The sequence below is a fragment of the Argentina anserina genome, chromosome 4 (genome assembly GCF_933775445.1).
Source record: "Argentina anserina chromosome 4, drPotAnse1.1, whole genome shotgun sequence".
NCBI classification, from domain to species: Eukaryota; Viridiplantae; Streptophyta; class Magnoliopsida; order Rosales; family Rosaceae; genus Argentina; species Argentina anserina.
In genome coordinates, this window is record NC_065875.1 from 15,064,784 (window position 1) to 15,088,674 (window position 23,891).

General features: G+C 39.4%; 2 protein-coding genes across 2 annotated transcripts; one reads left to right on the top strand and one right to left on the bottom strand.

The window, feature by feature from the left end:
* Positions 1-9,968: 9,968 nt before the first annotated feature.
* Positions 9,969-11,810, top strand: LOC126792244 (F-box protein At3g07870). The gene is made up of 2 exons (XM_050518705.1): positions 9,969-11,149; positions 11,711-11,810. Exons 1-2 carry the CDS (start codon positions 9,969-9,971, stop codon positions 11,808-11,810), a joined length of 1,281 nt encoding a protein of 426 aa, XP_050374662.1.
* Positions 11,811-21,033: 9,223 nt separating this feature from the next.
* On the bottom strand, positions 21,034-21,997 carry LOC126791462 (uncharacterized). The gene has a single exon (XM_050517916.1). The coding sequence runs from the start codon at positions 21,931-21,933 to the stop codon at positions 21,148-21,150; it is 786 nt and encodes a 261-aa protein (XP_050373873.1). The 5' UTR covers positions 21,934-21,997; the 3' UTR covers positions 21,034-21,147.
* Between the last annotated feature and the right edge of the window lie 1,894 nt (positions 21,998-23,891).

Below are 23,891 nucleotides of genomic sequence, written 5' to 3' on the forward strand. Positions count from 1 at the left end.
TGGAATAAGGTAATTAAACTGCTTGATATTGATATGTTTGATCTGATACAAGTCTAGCTATTTATACGAATTGATTTGAACATTAGCACTATCACTAATGATGAATCCTAGCTGTTCTAGCACTATGAGTAACATGTTTGTTACTTTACACAACTCACACACAGCTCATTTATGCTCACACTCCCCCTCAAGTTGGTGCATACACATCAACCATGCCCAACTTGCAAAGTGAGTCATAAAAAACCTTCTTGGACACTCATTTGGTGAGTATATCTGCAAGTTGCTTTTCTGTAGGAACAAACGGAAAGCAAATGATATTAGCGTCTAGCTTCTCTTTTATAAAGTGACGATCAACCTCTACATGTTTTGTACAATCATGCTGCACAGGATTCTGTGAAATATTAATAGCTGCCTTGTTGTCACAGTATAGTTGTATAACATACTTAGGTTTAACACCCAAATCTTGTAGCAAATTCCTAATCCACAACAACTCGCACACTCCCTGAGCCATACCTCTGTATTCTGCTTCAGCACTAGATCGAGCTATCACATTTTGTTTCTTACTCCTCCACGTAACAAGGTTACCTCCAACAAAGGTAAAATACCCTGATGTGGACCTCCGATCTGTAATATTTCCAGCCCAGTTTGCATCTGTGAAGCCACAAACATCAAAGATATTGTGGTGATTAGAAAATATTACTCCTCTCCCCGGAGCTGACTTCAAGTACCTCAAGATCCTTACAACAGCATCCATGTGGTCCTCACTGGGGTTATGCATGAACTGACTTACTACACTTACTGCATACGCAACATCTGGTCTGGTATGTGATAGATAAATCAGGCGCCCGACTAGTCTCTGATAACGAGGTTTGTCAATAGGGACTTGATCTGGATACTCTGCTAACCGATGGTTCTCCTCAATAGGAGTATCAATGGGAGTGCAGTCCAACATACCTGTCTCTGTTAGTAGATCAAGGATGTACTTCATTTGACACAGATAGATACCATTGCTTCCCCAGGCTACTTCAATGCCTAAGAAGTACTTGAGTGTACCTAGGTCCTTCATCTCAAATTCTGTGGCAAGCTGTTTCTGTAATTTATCCACCTCAACAGTATCATTCCCAGTGACTACCATATCATCAACATATATAATTAGAGCTGTTACCTTCCTTTGTTGATGTTTGAGAAATAACGTGTGGTCTGAATTACTTTGTCTGTAGCCAAGTTTCCTCATGAATTGTGAGAATCTTCCAAACTAGGCACGAGGTGACTGTTTAAGACCATACAAAGACTTTCTCAATCTGCATACGGAGTTACTTGGGGAAGCGGCCACATATCCAGGCGGAAGATCCATGTATACTTCCTCTGTCAGTTCTCCATGAAGGAATGCATTCTTGACATCAAACTGTCTAAGTGGCCAGTTCAAGGTAGCAGCGACAGAGAGCAATACCCGGATAGTGTTCATCTTTGCAACAGGTGCAAATGTCTCATCATAGTCTATGCCATATGTCTGGGTGAACCCCTTTGCTACTAGACGTGCTTTATACCGGCTTACTGACCCATCTGGATTATGTTTTACTGTAAACACCCAACGACATCCTACAGTCTTCTTGCCATATGGTGGAGGTACAATCTCCCAAGTATTGTTCTTTTGTAATGCTTCCATCTCTTCCTCCATTGCTTTCCTCCATTTTGGATCTCCCAATGCATCCTGCACTTTGTTAGGTACTGATACAATAGATATTTGATTCACAAATGACTCATATGACTTAGATAATCTTTTGGTAGATATAAAATTGGCCACTGGATACTTGGCTTTAGTCTGAAGGGTAGGTTCATATTTTTTTGTTGGTTGTCCCCGAGTAGACCTATTTGGCAAAACATATTGTCTGTTAGTGGCCCTAATAGAATGACTAACCTAAGATGAGTGATCTTCTGTACCAGGAGAGCATTGGTCAGGGGTATAAACAGTGGTACGGGAGACATGAGGGGCAGTTGTGTTGTCAGCTTCTGGTGCCTCAGTCTCTTGAGTGACGACCTTCGGTGGTGCATGTGTGGCTGACACATTGGTAATTTCAACAGAACCTGTTACCATATCGACTGGCTCACTTGTCTCCCCCTCTCCATGATATAGCTCTTCAAAATATGAATTCTCCCCCTGAAGAGCAGTATTAGAAGAGGAAAAATAACTCATGTCTTCAAAAAAGGTAACATCCATAGTGACATAGTACTTCCGAGTAGGGGGATGATAGCACCGGTACCCTTTTTGATGTCCTCCGTACCCAACAAACACACATTTAACTGCCCGGGCATCCAACTTAGAACGCTGATGTTGTGGAAGATGTACAAAAGCAACACAACCGAAAACACGGGCATGAAGATTATGAAAAGAGGGTAATGAGACATGAGATGCAAGCACCTCATAAGGAACTTTCCCTTGAAGGACACGAGATGGAAGACGATTAATAAGGTGGGTGGAAGTAATGACAGCATCACCCCAAAGGTATTTAGGCATGTGGGCACTAAAGAGAATACATCGAGCCATATCAAGTAAATGACGATTTTTTCTTTCAGAAACCCCATTTTGCTCAGGTGTGTAAGGGCATGTTGTTTGATGAACAATCCCGTGTGTGTTAAAGAACTCCTGAAAGACATGATTCACATATTCCCCCTCATTATCAGAATGAAGAACTCGAAGGGTGGCATTGTATTGTGTGTAGACAGAGGTATGGAATGCACGAAAAGCTGGAAAAACCTCATCTTTATTTTTTAGAAGAACAATCCATGAAAGACGTGTGCAATCATCAATAAATGACACAAAGTATCGCATTCCTGATACAGTAGACTCTTTAGAGGGTCCCCAAACATCAGAATGGATTAATTCAAAAGGAAGAAAACTTTTAGGAGAAGTACTAGGAGAATAAGTAGATCGATAACTCTTGCCTAAAACACATGTTTCACAACATAAACAAGACTGGTCCACACTAATAAATAAAGTAGGCATTGATTTTTTCATAACACTAAAAGATGGATGCTCTAAGCGACGATGCCATAACCAAACTTCACTTAGCTTGTCAGAAGTGGAGAGTAAAGCGGTCCGAGACTGTCCTCCTGGTTTGTCCCCTGCGTATGTCAGATCCAGATGAAACAACCGGCCCCTCAGATACCCCCGACCAATTACCCGTCCGGTGAGAAGATCCTGAAATATCACATACATAGGAAAAAAGGTCACAAAGCACTGAGCGTCAGCGTTCAATTGGGGAACAGATATCAAATGATGAGATAAAGCATGTACATAGAGTACATTATGAAGCTCTATGGTGGGAGTAATACGAACAGACCCTGTCCCTAACACGGGAAATGCCTCACCATTAGTATTAGTAACATATGGTACGGGTGGAGGTGACAATACGGTAAAATAAGATTTTTCATAAGTCATATGATCAGATACACCAGAATCAATAATCCATGTATCAAAACTAACAGAGTGAGAAATATTAAAAGCCATACCAATTTGACCACGGCCAACGACGGAGGCTGTAGGTGCTCCTCTAGCAGTATGATGATCATGCCCAACCACACCATAGATATCAGGTTCCGGAACTAATTCAAGAGCTGCTTTAGCCCGGGGAAGATAATTAGGCCTCTTAGGCCTAAGGTGTGGATATAATTTTCAGCAGGTCGCACGAGCATGGTTAGTATCCTGGCAATAAGAGCAAGGAGGGCGAGACTGATTCCCGAAGCCTGGTGGTGGTCTGCGTCGGTGAAGGGGAGCAGAAGGTGCTTGTGGAAGAGTTGGTGCCGGAGAAGGTGCTAGTGGAAGAGGTGGTGCCGGAGATCGTGCATGAACAGTGAGACTGGAAACGACAGCCGGTGCCTGAAGAATACTCTCCTGCTGAGACTCATCCTTTCGGATATAGTTGAAAGCGATGAGTAAACTAGGTGGTTCGGTCATTCGGAGTAATTCGCCTTTCGCACTGGTATGCTTTGCATCAAAACCCTTTAGGAAATGGTGAACTCGTTCAAGCTCCTTCTCCTTTTGGTACCAAATAATATCCTCTTGATTTTTAATCATGCAAGGACGTTTTACATCAATCTCAGCCCAAATATTCTTTAGTTTGGTGAAATAGTGCGCCACCGGTTGCCCATCCTGATGTATTGTCAAAGCTGTGTACATTAACTCATGAACCTGTATGAAATCAGAATCATTAGTATATAAGCCGGCCAGTGTCTCCCATATTGCCTGCGCAGTTGTACATGCTTCCACCAGATCAACTATCTCATCATTCATAGCTTTCCACAAGACAAACATAACAAGACCATCATCGTCGTCCCATTTATTGTAGGCAACAATATCCTCAGGACTAGGAGCCTTAGTGACGCCGGTGACATGTCCCATCTTATGCATGCCTCGAAGATGAGCAGTCATAAGTCTTTTCCATTTACGGAAATTGGTTCCGTTGAGTTTGGCGCCTCCAAATGAACCACTGTTAGAACTTTTGACAGATACTTCAAAGGTCGGAACATCAAGAAGCTGTGAGCCCTCCGCTTCGTGTCCAGAACCCATTGAAAAGAAACAATGTAAAAATCAGGGATTAGACCGCAAGAAAAAATACAAGAAATGGAGAACAATCTGTCGCCGGTGCACTTGCACTGTCGTGAGTATACACTGACTGAAGATAACCGGACCGGGTCGAGTTGAATTGACCGGGTCGGGTCGTGTTGACGGGTCAGGTCGGTCCGGGTCAAATTTGTTCGGGTCGGGTCGGATCCGGGTCAAAATCTTTCTGGGTCGGGTCGGATATAGTCGGGCCGGGTCGAAATGTTTTATGGGCCGAGTCGGGTTGACCCGGGTGGTATTTTAGGGTTGAGGATCCGACAGAATCCCCGACCTGCGAAAACACTTTCAAAACCCGAAAAAATGTGGAAGGAGGGCGGCGCGGGGTCGGGGCAGCAGCAGCAGCGGAACGGCGACGTCGGGAGCAGCGGCGGCGGTGGAACGGCGACCTTGGGTTGACTGCGGATCGATGAGCGTCGGAGTGCGGAGGGTAGGCTTGGTCGAATGGCGACGTTGGGGGCAGCAGCAACTTCGGGGGCAGCAGCAGCGGCGGAGCGGCAACGTCGGAGGTAGCAGTAGCGGCGGAACGGCGTGCGGAGGGCAGCGACTTCGGGCCGAGCTGTGGTGACGACTCCGGGCCGAGTGCGGAGGGCAGCAACTTCGGGCCGAGTGTGGAGGGCAGCGACGAACGAGGAGCAGCGGAAAGTTTACGGCAACATCGAGAGATGCCGGAGTGCGGCGGTAAGCACGAGAGGACGACGGCCGGAAAGAAAACAGAAAAAAAAGGAAAAGAACAGAGCGTTTTGGCTCTGATACCAACTGGAATAAGGTAATTAAACTGCTTGATATTGATATGTTTGATCTGATACAAGTCTAGCTATTTATAGGAATTGATTTGAACATTAGTACTATCACTAATGATGAATCCTAGCTGTTCTAGCACTATGAGTAACATGGTTGTTGCTTTACACAACTCACACACAGCTCACTTATGCTCACACCTACATGTATGTAGATATACAATTCAGGATCATTAGCTGCTTTGAGAGTTAAATGCCTCTTTTGAAGAATGAGATGGAATGTGGGTTTTAGTCGAGTCAATTATAGGTAGCAGGAAGCACATACCAAATATGACAGAAAGAAAGGAAAAAATGTACCCACCTTGAAGTCACTTAAATCAGGGCTACATAGTTTAGTAGTTTGTCCTGCACCACAACATATCCACCTGCAAAATTTTTAAGCAATTTAGGAAACAAGTGGTATTATAGAAAAGTGGATGTAAGCATTGTCAAAATCGAATGACAGCAAACCTTTTCGGGTGTGGAAACCGGTGAGCTTGCAGTTCTTCCCCTTGTAAAATTCCTTGGGGTTCGTTTGGGGAATGTCAAGGATTCGCTTTCTGCGAAACGCCCTTCCTACTTCCATTATTAGCCCGAGTGGCATTTCTCTAGCTTTCATCACAACAAGTTAAACACCCAACATGGTTAACAAATATGATTAAAGGTTTTAATTATATAAAAATTACAGAATTTGAGAGAACATCTTTACGAAAGTAAATTCTTTTTCTGGCCAAGCGGCTACTGCCTCATCAAGTACAACTTCACCAGTAAGTCCACCCCTCAAAATGCCGAGACACTCCTAGTAATCTACCATAAACTGAAGCGAAATAAAAACGAGGAAGATCAATTGTATGACCAGTAATTATTTAACTAAAACTAGAATAACCCCAAACATCCGCTTATCCGCAACTCAATTTCACATGTATAGATTAAATCTACAAGCCAAAGGCACATATGGGAACAAGAAGATTGTTATGACGTGCAGTAACAACAACAGAAGAACTGGGGAACAACAAGATTGTTATGACTTGCATTAACAACAACAGAAGCACTGTTAGTGCTGATCGAAAGTGGCACTGTAGGCAATTCCAGAAAGTGAATCACCAAAAAGAAAAAAAACAATTTTTTCACAATAAAAACACAGAAAAACAAACTAATCATATATACTAATGGCTCGTTGATAGGCGCAAAAGCACTTATAAAGATAATATATTATCAAATCAATTATATCAATGTAGTAAATGGTAAATATTGGTCATTACCCGCAGAGTATTGGTGAAACTAAGACTTAAAAACACAAACAGACGCCTAAACCAGAAATCTGGCAGACTCGACCTAAGAGCGGAAACCTAAATAATTAGCTAATCTAGACTCAACCAAAAATTACGAAATTAAATAGACACTAACTATACACAATGGCAGACTACCAAAAACATTTTGAGGGTATTTGGAATTAGTTTGATTGGTGAAAAAAAACATAAGACATAATTACTGCTAATAATAGAATATTAAAAAATAAATATGAATGTAAATATGAGAAAAACAATAGTTAGGAACTTCTCTCCACCACTAGATATGTTTCAATCACCCCAAAACAATGTCAATAATTATAGATGAATGCACTCACAATTAAGTCAATGTCGTTAGGTCATTAACCGTATTACGTTCTCTTACTTGTCATGTTAAGCGAAATGTCAGTATCGACTTAACTATATTCTCAATTAATTTATCTATGAAATGTTGGTATCTAGACCAAAATAATTAAAATCATGAAGTTTTAAGAACGTTTGAGTAACAACAAAGAATCTAAGGTCAATGTCGGTAACCTTAGATTACTAAGGAATCACTCCACACAAACACCTGTAAAGACCTTGTTATCTCTCACAGAATATGCAACGATATGTCGGTGATATACATATTCAAGATAATAAAACCCTAAAATATGCATTAAAGTATCAACCCAATGAGACATGCAATAAAATTATCAATAAACAATCAGTGAATAAATTCTCATCTAAAATTATATAAATCAATTGGAGTTTGAAATTGAAGACATATCTAGAGCTTTGATTAGCCCCTAACTATTAAGGAATTTAGTTACACATAATCTTGAATAAAAACATCAAAGAATACATGAGAGATAAATTAAAGGAGAAGAGACCGAACTTCCTTTTTCTTGTGGAGGCTTGATGAAATTTAGCACCTTGAGGAGATCGATGTGGGTTGTAGCTTGAGGAGATTGAAGGTGACTTCGCTTCGGCTTTCCCTGTCCGTCTTCTCACATTTCTCTTATCTTCTTCTCTCTATTTTTTCTTCCCCTCTCTCTTTTCTTCTCTCTATTTTTTTTCTTTCCCTCTCCCTCTCTTTCTCTTGGTTGGTTGTGAAAAAATGGTGTGTATGGAGATGGTGGTGATATAGGTTTTTATAAAGGAGAATGGTGGTGGAAAAAGTAGAAAAAAGTGAGAGATAATGGTGTAGTAAGTGAAGTGGTTGGTTATGGAATAAATGAGTGATAAATGAGGAAGTGGGTGATCATGGAAGTAAGTGAATGATCATGAAAAAAAGTAGGTGATTATGGAAGAAATGAATGATCATGGAAGAAGTGGGTGATAACTAGGTAATGATGGACCTAGAGGTGATGATTACACCCAAAATCAAATCAGATTTTTGCATAATATAAGTGTTGATTTTTGGACAATAAGGAGCCATGATTTTGTGAGAATGAGATAAAAATGGGTAGTTAAATCTCAACTAAAAAGATGAGATCTAGTTGTGATAAAACAATGTGTTGCTCCTTCCTTGCTCCTCCATAAAATTAGCCCGAAAATACATGGCACCACCAAAAGTGGTGGTGCTCGGAAAATTGCTGGAATTTCACATCTTTCTCTTCTTGTCAAGATATTCGAGTTAGGAATTGGATTTCCCTCTCTTTCATCTCTCTCTTCTTTATTCCACTTCAAAATACCTAAAATCAAATAAAATTAATTAAACATATAAAAACATTACAAAATAACTAAGTAAAATAAATAATTTACATAATAAAAATCAAATAAATATGTGACTATTACTCGTCTTCCTCTCTAACAACAATGTAGCAAAAGATTACATATTTTCTTCACCCCACCACTATTATTTTAGCAATCAAGTTTATTCGCTCAGAGGTCATTGATCTAATGAGGACATGGAACCCTTCATAATCTTACGTGAAAAGATTGAACCTTACGATAGTGAGAAGTAGATATAACCATAGAAATCAAGACCATGAAATAAAATCGATCAGTGCCAGCAAACTCCCAGTACCCAATAAACGAAACGAGATGCAAGTTCACCATGAATTTCAAATTTTCAATGTCATGAATTGATGAATCAGATAACAGATTTAAAAGAAAAGCAAAACATTCCAGGTAAATGGTACCTGAGGCGATTGAGTGTTGCAGCTGAAGTGATTTGACTGCTTCAAGAAACACAAGAAACAAATGGACCCTAAAATAAGCAGCCGATCAGCCCAACATATAACAGCAATCATGTTTTGATTTTAAATTTGCTCTAATGCGGGAGGAGCTCACCTCTTTAATTTTTATGGGGGAGAAGAAAAATTATTATATGTACCTGGTATATAGTCTAAGTAGCGTACCCTTTAATGTTATTGGTTCATTTTTACTGTGTTTTTTTCTAATTAGTTACTTATATTTAAATAATTTTATTCTTTTTCACCACATGCATGTTTACTACTATGGAGTAAACTTGCCACATCAACATGAACTGCAGAAAATAGGCGCAGAGGAGGCCAATGTGGTTGCGGGCGTGGATCACGAAGAGCATGGCGGGTGCAGAGGACGCAACGGAGGTTTCAGAGTCATCGTTGGAGTTGGAGTTTTTCATGGTGGTAGAGAAGGAGGAGGTGGTGGCTCGAAGAGATTTGGAGGCATTGGTTGGGGTGTAGGAGACGGAGGACGGTGATCGACGGAGGGAGTGGAGTGGAGGAGCAGAGGTTGAGAGAAGACAAGGTGATGTGAGAGAGGGCTCGGTAAGAGAATAAGAAGAATAAGAAGAGAGAGAGAGAGAGAGAGAGAGAGAGAGAGAGAGAGAGAGAGAGAGAGAGAGAGAGAGAGAGAGAGAGAGAGAGAGAGAGAGAGAGAGAGAGAGAGAGGAAAGATAATATGACCCCTTAGGAGTGGGGGGTGAGCAAAAATTGAATATAGTAATATAATTAGTTGGATACACCACATGACAGTATCACGTGGTATTTTAGGTATATAAAATAATTATTAAGAAAAATAGAACAAACGGACTCTGACCCTCAGCCCTTTATATACGTCTTTACCAGACAAAAATAGAAACGTAATTTTAATGCTCCCGAATTGTATCTAGGTTATTTTTCTATGTTATTCACGTTAATACACATACCCACATAAACCTAAACACACACTATTGTTCTTTGCATGATTGGAGTTCTTGTGTCTATATAAAGTTAACACAGCCTATTGAAAAGGCTGAGATGATTGAAAGTCCGGTGCGATCCACCTAGTATTAGGCACCTAAACCCCAAGAGGAATTATGCCAAGAGAACCATGAATCCGAGAACAGGGAGAAGAGGAAGCTGGAAACTCAAAGGTGCTTTCAATATCCAGGAACTTCCGCCAGTTCTCGTAGTAGACATTCTATCAAGGCTTTCCATCAAGACTCTCTACAGTTGCAGATCCGTTTGCAAAGACTGGCTTCGTATAATTCATGGCTCTGAATTTGCTCAGCTACACCTTCGAAGATCACCGATCAGCATCTTGGTCAAGACCTTCCCCAAAATTCGGGCAAATCGTAAACTTGATTTGATCCAGATAGCTGGGTCTCGTATGCGAGTCGAGAGAATGAGGTTTTCTGACGACAATAATGTTCTACCAGTTTGGCCTGTTTATATGGTTGAATTGATAAATTCATGCAATGGTTTACTTTGTATACGTAAGGTAACCGACTATGATTCGTTGCATGTGTGCAACCCAATTTTAGGAGAGTACATTCGCATTGCTTTTCCTGATAGGAGTACCTGCACGGATTTTATTGCACTTGGTTTTAGCACCCGGACCAATGAATACAAGATCCTGCATACACATTACTGTTCCAACTACGGCACTTATGATTTGATATACACCATTGGTACAGGAGTTTGGAGAAGAATTGGAAAGCGTCCTAGTCGCTCTAGAGTTGGCCGAATACCATTCAATTCCTTTCTGCATGGAGCTCTTCATTGGTTCCCTTGTCACAATCCTCATCAAGGTATAGAATGTTTCGACTTTGAAAGAGAAGAGTTTCGACAACTACTACTTCCCTTCGGATTCAAGAGATATGATGGTGCATCTTATTACAAGAGATATGATGGTTTGAGGTTGGGAGTCTTGAAAGATTGTCTCTTTCTATGTGTGTTCGAAGGTGATGATGGGAAATCTGATGTGTGGCTTATGAAGAATTACGGTGTTCAAGAGTCTTGGACGAAAGTGCTTGTCATAGAAGTGAGAGAACACCTGCATCCAAAAACGATATACAGAGACATGAGATATGCGTATGAGCCGATTCTGTTCTTGAGCGATGTGGAAATGCTAATCATGTCCTGTGATAGGCTTGTAGTCCGCTATAATTTAGTAACAAAGTGTGTCGAGAGAACTCGCATTGTTCAGACTGAGTCACAGTTTCAGGCATGCGATTACTATCCTTGCTTTGTTTCACTCCATGATGTTGCAAATGGAGAGGAGGTGAAAAGGTACATACTAAATAATACTCAAAAGATTGATCGACATGCTTGAATTATTTAGCATTTTAACTATGTATCTATGTTATAATTTTTCTCTTCATTTTCATGTGGAAGCTAATGCTAAATTCAACAAATACTTTTATCTGTTCTTGTATAGAATTATAAAATTATAGAATTATACTTGTGGCAATACTGCATATGAACATCATTAACTCTGCGGGATCGCTGTGTAAAAGAATCTGATAGCAGTTTCTCCTGTTGAAATTATGAGCTTGTTCCCTTTATTTTGGTGACATTTACTGATAACATTTTCTTTATATCTTAAGAATCAATTTAAGAAACAGATTTTCTTTAGTTGAATGTAACTGCATGCAGCTTATCGAAATTGTGCGTTTGTTTTTGTTGTGATCAACTGCAGAGTAATAGCTAGCTTCTTGACCTTGGTTTGATTGTTGTTGCTTGTTACTTGCTAATGCGACGATATTGACAATTTAGTTACATGGTTGCTCAACTCTAAAGATGTACATTCGCCAAATTTTTTAGCATGCCTATTTTCTGATACATGTGCAGGATTCGGGACAGTGAAAAATTCGGAAGCCTGCTGTCTGAAGGGAGTAACGATTGCACAGGTTCTACCGTGCCACCTGATTACAAGACATGTGAAGCTTAAATAAGCCTGTGCCAGACTGCTTATGAAGAGCTAGCTAGCTAGGCTCATAGGAAGTATGTCTACAATTTCCTCTTTTTCCCTGTTTTCTTTAGCTGAACTTCTTTTAATTTTGATTTTGTGATCACAGTAGTAAGAATCTCCCAATCTGTTAGCAAGACATTCAAATTATTCCAGCCAACTACAAATATTTGCAAATTTGCATGATTGACCACCCAATGACGACGATATCATTCTGAGAACCGGAATTTCATTTTTATAGCATAGATTATAGCCGGCCAGCTAGTTTATACTTGATTGAGGGCATTGGATTATGGCCGGCCAGGCCCTCCATAATAGAAGACAGGATCATCAATATAATCTGAATCATACACAACATGCATCAACACATGCATGGATTAGTTTGTTTGAATAAGGGGCCTTTTGCAGAGGGTGTGTATGTATCCAATCCAATTTTGGGTGAGTACATCAGCATTCCTTCTCCTTATTAGTCTAGAATGAGGGGTTTTACCAATGGGTTGAAATTTGTTGGACTTGGTTTTACCGCCAGGACCAATGAGTACAAGGTCTTGCAAACAAGCTGCAACGGTGTGTCTCATATATACACCCTTGGTTCAGGGGTTTGGAGAAACATTGGGAAAGCTCCTAGTGGCAAGTTTTGCAGGATTCCGTTCAATTCTTTCTAGCATGAAGCTCTTCATTGGGTTCCCAATTCTTTTAGCGGTTCTCAGTGCATACAATCTTTCAACTTTTAGACAGAACTATTTCGACCACTTGCCCTACCATTAAAAGGACATCTGGAGTTATCACATGGTAATCATCTGAATTTGGGGTCATGAAAGCGAATTGGACTTGTGGGTTATGAAGGATTACGGTGTCCGAGAGTCTTGGACGAAAATTCTTGTCATTGAAAACTTGTATACATGGGAACATTATAGTGTGGAAAGAGCATATGAATCCATTTTGTTCTTCAATGATGGGGAAATCCTGATGACATACAATGACGAGGTTGTTTGTTATAATCAAGAGAAAAAGGCTGTCTCGAGGACTGCAATAATCAAGCTCAGTGTCAATTTCGTGCAATTGCATACTGCCCTTGCTTTGTTTCTCTCCATGATGTCTCAAATGGCGAGGAAGTGATAAGGTGTAAATAGAGTTTTTTAAGAGGTTAATGCATAGATAAGCTACAGATTTTCCCAAGTGCTTATTTTCATACATTTGTTTATATATCTTTTGCCATAAAACTTCTAATTTTGGTAATGTTCTGTGAGCTAATTTGGCTTATAGCAAAACTTGTACATTTAGCTCTTTCTCGGACATTGGATGAGCAAGCGTGTAATAACCCTATTTTTTTTAAAAAAAAAACAATGATTGGTTTTGATTTGAATTCTATAAAGTTGTGAAATTCAATTAAATGAATTTGATTGTTTGCGACTTTACTAAACGAAAACGGAAACGTTCTCGGAACGTTTAATTAGAAAAACGTTACGTTTCCGAACGAATATATCGACTTTTATTCCGTCGCTCGGTCGCGAAAAGCTTCCTTCACGAAAATTGTAGAGCTCGTCAATACGCGTTCGTGGGCGCGTCACGCGTTCGAATCAGAAGTCGTACGTGAAAGTTATTAACGTCGGAAGTTAGTTTTCAATTTTGGAAACTAGTATAAAAAAGGATTTTTATCAGCTAGGGTTTCCAAAATTGAAAACCCCTCACTCCCTCTCTCTCTCTTCACCCTGCGCGCCTCTCTCCCTCTTTTCCCCTCTCCCTCCCCGATCTCACCTACTCACCGGCAATCTCCGCCTCCAGCCCAAGGTCGACGCACCAACGCACGCAGCGCCGGAGCTCCACCAACGACGCCAAGGTTCTGCGATTCCACCGACGGTTTCTCGAGCCCTCCGGCGACGATCCGACGATCCAAAAGCTTGATTGAGGTGAGGGTTAGCCTAGGTTGATTGTTGTGATGCCTTGTTGTGATTTTTGTGGTTGTTTGATTCGTATTGGAGGAGATCGGATGAGGAGGGTTTTGGGGGAGATGACGCCGCCTTAGGCGGCGCGTGTGGTAGCATGGTGGAGGCTAGGGGCGGCGTGAGGCCGTGTGAAGGAAGAGGAGGAGGAGAGGAAGAGATTGGGCACGGCGGTGGCGTGATACGCGCCGTGGTTGGTGTCGGCGCGTGGGACCCACGCGATGCCACAGTGAGTGGCGCATGCACCCCACGCCCCGCCACGTGCGGCGGCGCGTGCACAGTAATTTGAAACAGTAAATGGTAAAATTTATTTTTATGATGGTGAATGTAAAAAGGTGATTTACGTACAGTAAATGTAAATTTTATTTTACGTACGGTAAATGTAAATGTAAATGTAAATTACATTCAGTAAATATAAAAAGTAATTTTGGAAGGGTAATTCAGTAATTATTATTTACTGAGACAGTATGTACATTTGAATAGTATTTATACGTACATAAATACGTAAACACTATGTAATCGTACAAGAATACGTAATGGATGTGTATTTATACAGTAATACATGAATAGTAAATACGTGAATAGTGAACATTGAACAGTTTGCTGAACAGTAACAGATTATTACTGTTTCGGCATTTAAAGGTTTACGAAATGTTTCTAAATTCTTTTCTTATCTTTTCAAGGTGATTAATAAATAAAAGAAATGAATTATCTTCGGAAATTGTGGAATTTCGCTCGAGTTGATAAGGTGAGTAAAATCTCACTTATTTACGAATCTACCCTTGCGGAGATTCAAGATTTTGCAAAATATTAAAGAATGAAATGTGACATGTATATGATATAGTGGATTATATATATTATATAAATGGTAAATATGTACATATATATAGTTTTCTATATTATATACTGTTAGGATTTCGTTTGTGAATATGATCACAGTGGTGATGAGAATTATATATGAGCATGTGATGCGATTTGTACAAATAATTAGTAGATTATTGTACGTGGTTTTAACGTTGAGAATTGTTAAAACGTTTTGTCTTCGAACGTGTTTATGAAATATGACATATATATAATATAATGGATTATATATATTGTATAAATGGTAAATAAGTACATATATATATAGTTTGCTATATTATATACTGTTAGGATTTCGTTTGTGAATATGATCACAGTGGTGATGAGAACTAAATATTGAGCATGTTGATGCGATTTGTACAAATAATGAGTAGATTATTGTACGTGTTTATGTCTTCGGACGTGTTGGCATGTCGGAACCTAGCCTTTGGCCGGGCGAAAGTTACGATACAGTTAGAGCTCTAGTCTGTCTGCCGGAGTACTGCATGTGAGGTAACAGATGGGTTATCGGCTCATGAGTACTCATATTTTTGGACGTTGGGTAGCGAGGAGGTTGCCTAATGTCGGACGTTGGGTAGCGAGGAGGTTGCCCAATGTCGACGATGTACTACTTGAGGGGTAACAGAGGTGTACCAGCACTCATTAGTACCCGTATTATAACTGCATTTGGGTAAACAGAGGGGTTGCCCAATTTCTCATGAGTAATTTCATTTTCATATTTTTAGGACAACCAGATAGGCCATCCATTGACTCATGAGTGCATTTATATTTGTTGATTGTGGATTGTCGTATATATTGATATGCGAATTATATTTGTTTTATTTTACTCATACGAGCTGTAAAGCTTACCGGGTTTGTGTTTACAATCCCGGTGCACCAATTCGATGGTGTAGGGGATACTACTGCAGGTGTCGATTAGTGGGAATCGAATGACAACTCTGGGGACTCGAAGTCGTTCATTATCCTGCTTGTGGTGAGGTTTCTATTGTGGATTTGTGTGAGGACTTGTGATGATTTATTTGTGGGTTTTGTGAGAGATTGTAAGGATTATTACATTTCTATTTTTATGTAATATTGAATTATAAATTTGGTTTGTAATAATTGGTTTGTCTGAGTTGTATTGAGAACTCAGTAATGATCCGCTGTGGCATTTAAAATGATTTCGATTCATTGAGATTGTTTTGGTGTTTCACGACTTTGAAATTTTGAGTTTTTATGCTTGAAATTTTGGGGTCGTTACAAAGCGTGTCCGATGTGATTCAACTCAAATATAATAGAATGATTGTGTTATTCATACATTTATAGAAGATATATCTAATATGAACACTGAATACAAAAGTCAATTACTATAACTAAATAAATATAATATGTCCATAAGTCAAGAAGTTATAGAGCTAACACTAAGTTGTTGAGCTAACACTCCCCCTCAAGTTAGCGCATACACATCAATCATACCGAACTTGCCAAGCGAATAATAAAAGGCATTTTTCGAAACACATTTAGTCAATATATCTATCAGCTCGTTTTCTGTAGGAACAAAAGGGAAACTGATAATATTAGCATCAAGCCTTTCTTTTATGAAGTGACGATCAACCTCGACATGTTTAGTGCGATCATGTTGTACCGGATTGTGTGAAATATCAATTGATGCCCGGTTATCACTATACAATTTCATGATAGTTTTTGGTTTGATACCTAAATCACATAACAGGTTTCTCAGCCACAGTAACTCACACGGACCATGAGCCATACCTCTATACTCAGCTTCTGCACTAGACTGTGCCACCACCTTTTGTTTCTTGTTTTTCCATGTAACCATATTACTTCCCACAAATATAAAGTAACCTGATCTCGACCTCCTGTTTGTAATATTTTCAGCCCAATTTGCATCTGTAAAACCACTAACCTCAAGAGTGTTGTTATGTTTAGAGAACATTACTCATCTCCCTGGAGCTGACTTCAAGTACCTCAAAATTCTCACAATAACATTCATGTGACTCTCGCTTGGATTATGCATGAACTGCTCACTACACTCACTGTATAAGAAATATCTGGTCTAGTATGGGTCAAGTAGATCAAACGCCCAACTAACCTCTGATAGCGAGCTCGATCAGTCGGTGTCTGGTCTTGATACTCTGCTAAACGATGGTTTTGCTCGATAGGGGTGTCGATAGGTGTGCAATCTAACATACCTGTCTCTGTCAACAAATAAAGTATGAACTTCCTCTGGCACAAGTAGATCCTGTCTCTCCCCCTTGCTACTTCAATCCTTAAGAAAATACTTAAGATCACCCAAGTCCTTCATCTCAAACTCAAAAGACAACTATTCCAACAACCGATCCATTTCTACAGTATCATTGCCAGTAATCACCATATCATCAACATATATAATCAAAGCTACTACATTCCATTTTTGATGCTTAATAAATATGGTATGATCTAAATTACTCTATTTGTAACCAATCTTCCGCATAAACTATGAGAATCTCTCAAACTAGGCATGAGGTGACTGTTTGAGACCAATAGAGACTTTCTCAATTTGCACACAAAATCACCAGAAGAAGTAGTTACATACCCTGGAGGGAGACTCATATACACCTCTCTAGCTAACTTTCTATGAAGAAATGCATTCTTGACATCAAACTGTTGGAGTGGCCAATTCAAACTAGCAGCAAATGAAAGGAGCACTCGGATAATGTTCATCTTTGCAACATGAGCAAAGTCTCATAATAATCAATACCATATGTCTGAGTAAACCCCTTCGCAACAAAGCGTGCTTTATACTTGCTAATTGATCCATCCGAATTATGATTCACAGTGAACACCAAACCACACCCTACAACCTTCTTGCCATGTGGTGGAGGCACAAGTTCCCAAGTATCATTTTTCTGCAATGCCTCCATCTCTTCCTCCATTGTTCTCCATTTTGGATCTCTCAATGCATCATGAACTTTTTTAGGTATCGATACAGCATATATTTGATTCATATGACTTTGATAATCTCTTAGTGGATGTATCATTGGCTACTGGATATTTTGATTTGGCCTGTAAACTAGATTCTTATCTTTTGAGGGATTGACCTCTAGTAGACCTGTTTGGTAACACATATTGCCCATTATCAGACTCACTTCTAGTACTAGTGGATGGACATACCTCAGATGAGTGACCTTCTGCACCAGCAAGTTGTTGGTCGGGGGTATGAGTGATGGCGTGAGAGGCAGTTGTTCTCTCAACTATTGATTCTTCTTTTGGAACCTTGGTGTCTGATATTTCTACCTCTGATGAAGCTTCTGCCACTGTTGGTACCTGATTATCTAAAGTTTCCACCTCATATTGAGCTTTTTCTGCTGGAGTAAAGGTATTTATAACAATGACTCTTTCAGATTCCTCCCCCTCGCCATGATACAGTTCTTCGAAAAATGAATTCTCCCCTTGAAGGGCTGGATTGGAAGAAGTAAAGTAACTCATGTCCTCAAAGAAAATAACATCCATAGTGACATAGTACTTTCTAGTGGATGAATGATAACACATGTATCCTTTATGATTGCTCCCATATCCAACAAACGCACACTTGATCGCCCGAGGATCTAACTTTGACTTTCTCTGGCTTTTAGGGACATGAACAAAAACCACACAACCAAAAACACGGGCAGGTATATTGTATAAAGAGGGAATGGACACATGAGATGCAAGAACCTGAAGAGGAACTTTTCCCTGAAAGAGACACTAGATGGAAGTCAATTGATAAAATAAGTTGAAGCAGCTACAACATCATCCCACCGATATTTAGGCATATGAGCACTGAAAAGAATGGAACGAGCCATATCAAGGAGATGACAGTTTTTCCTTTTGGACACCCCATTTTGTTCAAGTGTTCGTGGACATGTGGTTTGGTGAATATTCTCATGATCTTTCAAAAACTGTTGAAAAATATGACTGACTGACTCCCCCCCCATTATCAGAACGAATAATCCTAATGTTACTTTTATACTATGTTTTGAACATGACTGTGAAAAGCTTGAAAAGCAGGAAAAACCTCATCTCTGGTCTGAAGAAGAACGACCCATGACGACCGAGTGCAATCATCAATAAAATACACATAATACCGCATACCCGTGACTGTAGGCTCTTCCCTAAACATCGGAATGAATTAATTCAAAAGGAGTATGGTTTTTAGAAAAGTTCGGAGATTAGGTAGAACGATGACTCTTAGCAAGAACACATGTTTCACAACGTAAAAATGATTTATTCACACCAATAAACAAAAAAGGCATGTTTTTTTTTTCATAACATGGAAAGATCAATGTCCTAATCGACGATGCTACAACCAAATTTCACTTAGCTTATTAGAACTTGTTGTCAGAGCAGTGGGTGGATGTGCTCCTGGTTTCTGTCCTGCATATGTCTGATCGAGGTGAAACAATCTGCCGCTCAACTCCCCCCGACCAAGTATCTCCCTGGTGAGAAGATTCTGAAAAATCACATACAAAAAAGGTCACAGAGCATCGAGACTTAGTGTTCAACTAGGGAATAAATAACAAGTGATGTGATAAATCAGGTACATATAGAACATTATGAAGTTCTAAGTAGGAGTGATATGAACTGACCATTTTCCTAATACTGGAAAAGGCTCACCATTAGCATTAGTAACATAAGACACTAGAGGAGGAGATAACTCAGTAATATAGTAAGATTTATCATAAGTCATATGATCATAAGCACCAGAATCAATAATCCAAGTATTAGAACTAACAAAGTTATAAACCTTTTCAGTCTTACCACCTGCTCGAGGCGTTGTAGTCACAGAATTATTACCATTAGGATTGCAAGGTTTTCCTAGCTTGTGTTCGTATGTATGTCCTGCCGAATTGCAAGGTACTATAGAGCCTTCCAAGTATATTGGTTTCGTAATTATTTCTTTCGTGTTCAAAGTCTATGCTTTTCAAAAGATTGCTTGCTAGTGCCATGATCGTTGGCAGTTTCCATGTTGGGACTCTTTAACTCATTTCAGCATGCTTATTAGGGCGAGAGGACTGAGAGACAATAACAAATTTGAAGAGCTGTTTGCTAAAGGGAGCATTGATTCATCTGCTTCCAGCAAGTCAGCTGATCATAAGTAAAAAAAACTGAAGTCAGGCTCTCGCGAACCTGCTTTGGCAGATGGTTCCATATTAAGCCGTAAGTTCTACTCTTAAGTTACCTTTGTGCCTTCTCCTTTTCTGCTTAGTTTGTCTTCTTGAATTTATCCGCTGTTTCCTTTTTTACGCGAGTCAAACACATTCATATTTAAGAGCTAAGGAGTTTTCCACCTTGTTATCAATGGGACACAGCTAGTGTAGCTAGCCCTGAAATGACAACGGACAACCTTATGTTTTCTAAACATACCATGAGACATGAGTCATTCTAATAGTTCTATACTTGTATAAACCATATGATCTAAGTATATGCTCTGGAAAGATCTGCGGGTTCTATTATTGGTTTATGACTTCTTCTTCTATGTATATATATGTTGGACTGTTTGCAATTGCAAGACTATCAGTGGTTGTTAGACCGTGTCTATTGATAATTTTTCTGCATATCCCATCTGCAATGATTTCATTTAACATTATTTTACCAATAATTTCACGTTCCCTTTACTCCTTTACTATTAATATGGTCTCACGAACTCCAAATGGTAGTTTTTCTCTAAGAACCATAAAATGCAAACGGGTATCATCTTCCACAGAAAGAGCTTCTGTATGATTCAGCTTGATATTAACTTCACCTGACCTAATGCATATAAACCAATTGTCCTCATAGCAGGGCCGGCCCTGAGAGATTCAAGGCCCAGTGCGGGAAAAAAAATAAGTCTGTAAATTGTCTAGATTCTAAAAAAAAATAGATCATTTTATACCAAATCCTTATAAAAAAATGGTATTTTTACACCAAACATTTTAATTGATTTTCATGGGCCCAGTGCATGTGCACAGCCTACCCTCCCTCAGGACCGGCCCTGCCTCCTAGGAGGAAGAGGACTAGCATCATTGATGCTAAAAATTAGTATATGGAATCGTAGGTCTATTTCTATTTTTTGACAAAGCATTAAATTCCAGTTGATAAGAATATCAGATGTTGATAACAAAGAAATTTAGCCAAAGGAAATGGACAAGCCAACAACCAAAACGATATAGAAGAATTTTTCAAACATTCCAGGATGCCTTGCAAGTTACCAGGCATAGAGGCAGAGCAATAATTTCTCTTACATATTTCATTGTAACCATACTGAATTTCTTAGGTGCTTATATTACCGCCCAATCCATATTGTTAGTCATTTTCTTCTAAATAGCATGGTGAACAATGTTGGAGAAAGAGAAAAGTTGAGCTTCGACCTAGAAAGACAAGCTTGGTCGAAACACACATAATTTTACATAATATAACAGAATGGGAAACAATAACTCCGATATATGTTACACAAGCTACGTGTGACCAATTATTTCAGCCCAAAAATTCAAAAACAACCACAAAATCCACAAAATCTAGAAGAACTCTTCCCTGCAATCTAGAGCATGCCTCTTCTTCTTCGTCCTCAGTCTCTCGTTGATGAGAGCCCTCTCCAGCATCTCCACCCTCTGCGACAGCAACCCTAGCAGCCGGGTTTGCTTTTCATTCCGGTGAACCAGCTCAGTCACCAAACCCACCATCCTCTCATTCTCCTTCTTCATATTCTCTAATAGCTCCTCATCATTCTTCTTGCTTTCGCTTGAATTGCAAGACAACTCCCTCTCATTCACACCAGTCTCACCACTCTCTTCCGAACATGTCAAACTCGAATCAGTTTCGGGCACAGCCGATTGATTAATCGCCGCCGATGCCTCTACCTTCTCCTGTAGAGCAATCGCCTTCTTGATCACCGCCCTCCGTAAATCCCTAACCCCGGAGTCGACTCCCTTGACGGAATCCAGCTTCAGAAGTAAGCTCATCAGCGTCTCCACCACCTTCAGCCGCTCCTTGGCGTCTTTTCTCACCAAATCCGCCGTCTCTTTCTTCGAAATCTTCTCCGATATCTCATCCACCTCGCGTTTGATCCCGGCAATCTTGCTCACGCTTTTCCTCACCAGATACCCTCTAAAGGCCGTCTGGATCTTCAGCGCCGCGTCGGTCTCGTACCGCCGACGATCGTGCGCGGCGAATTGGACCGGGATAGAGACCACCTTAGGGACGCCTCTGCTTCTGAGAGGATATCGGGGGTGTTGGATTGGGAATTCTCTATAGTGTGAGCAGGGAGTGTAGTCGCACCAGGGATTATTGAAGAGAGATTCCATGGCATATAATATCGGAAAACTTGAATTGGGGACTTTGTTGAGGAAATTGTGAGTAGATGATGACAATTTTGTATGATTTGATGCGAGGAGTGAAAGAGGGTATATATAGGGAGGGGTTTGATCGGAGAGCGAGAAGATTCCCGAAGCTTCGTTTTCCTTGTGGGGGAAGGCGTCTAAAACTGGAAATGTTCCTGAACTTTGTGGGTTGTTCCCAGTGGGCCACGTTGGTAGTCAATAGTCGACATGATATTCAATTATTTGTAACCCAAGTGTAGTTTTGTCTTTGCTTTTGATCGATCTAAATATCTATGTTGTATAAGTGGTACTGGTACACTTCAAACAGCTCCGGTGGCTAGTATCCGACGTTGATTTTGGTACAAGAGAAATTCAATCGGAGAACGATAAAATTGAAGAGTTAATATGATGTACAATATGGAGTTCTGGACAACATAGATGTCTTATAATCGTGTATCGTTATATATGACACCTTATGTTACCACCACTCCACATGAGGTACATAATTTTGATTTCTGACCTTGAATATGTTAGTTTGGAGGGTCTTAACGAACTGATATTGGCTACATTTCAAGCACCAAGAACAATTTCATGGCCAGTTCAAATATATTTGTACCTAAAAGTTAACCACATATTACCGAACGTAGTCATGGTAAATTACTAAATTGAATCAAACCCCTCATCATCATACCCCCGTCTAATACATCAGAAACCGAGTCTATTGTTTTTCTGTAAAGACTAGGTATTCCAAATTTGTCTCCATATATACTCGGATTCACCAGAAGACAAGTTAGAAGTCTGCATGAGATTGATGAAGTGGCACGTTAAGATCACAACTGTGAAGGAGCTGTGGTAATTTGTATATATTTGCCGCCCATCCTAATTTTACACTCTCATGGGCGAGGAATAAAATATCGGCGAGAACGGAAATATTAAGGATCCGAAAATCAGAAATTTCGATGGAAATTTCGGGGAAATTTCGATTTAAAAAAATAATTAAGTAAATTGATAGAAATTTATATAAAAACATGAAAATTTTGAATGAAACTTTGAGAAATGTTTATTTGATCAATTATATACTATATGTCATAAGAAATTATTATATAACTATTAATTTATAGTGAGTTATAGTAATTTGAGGTGAAATAATCGTCAAACATTATTAAAAATATACTTGATATATATATTTACCTAAATGGAGGCTAGCTCATCACGCCTTATTTACATATGATACATTAAACATAAAATTACATAAGTGATTTAAAATCACATAAAGGATCTATGAGGTATAAAATTTTCACTATCTTTATCATGTCTTTGAGTAAAATCATGAGTATCTTGTGAAGAATAGTTATTCAATGATACCTCCTCTTTCTAATTTTGCACATACTGATTTATATGCCAACCATAGACCATAGGAGTCGTGAGTGATTAACTGTGAGTTGTGGTACTGATAGTTCCCGTTTGGATCAAGCATTTCTCGACTTTGACCATAACTATAGTTTTGTGAAGATTATGCATCAGATTGTGTCCATATATAAACACTTGATTGCATCTCATTAAAGAATAAATATGGTGGATAAGACATGTTGAATGTCCCTCATAAGGGTAAGGTCCATCATTACTTTCTCCTAGACCAAAGGGGTTCGATTCCCTTCAATAATTAGTTCAGTTTTATTTCAATTTTAAATGAATGTTGAGACATGTAATGCAATATATAATAAAAAGAGTCATATATAACAATAAGTTGGTGTAGTAGAATTGACTATAACTTTGCTTGCAAAATGATGGATCAGAAGTTTGATTCTCCTAATCAGTGATTTTTTATTTATTTGAAGTTGGCTTGACACGTGGCGATATTATGAATTTATCGGGAAATTTCGAAAGTTTCCGGATATATCGGGAAATATCGGGAAATTTCAAAAAGTTCTATTGAAAAATGT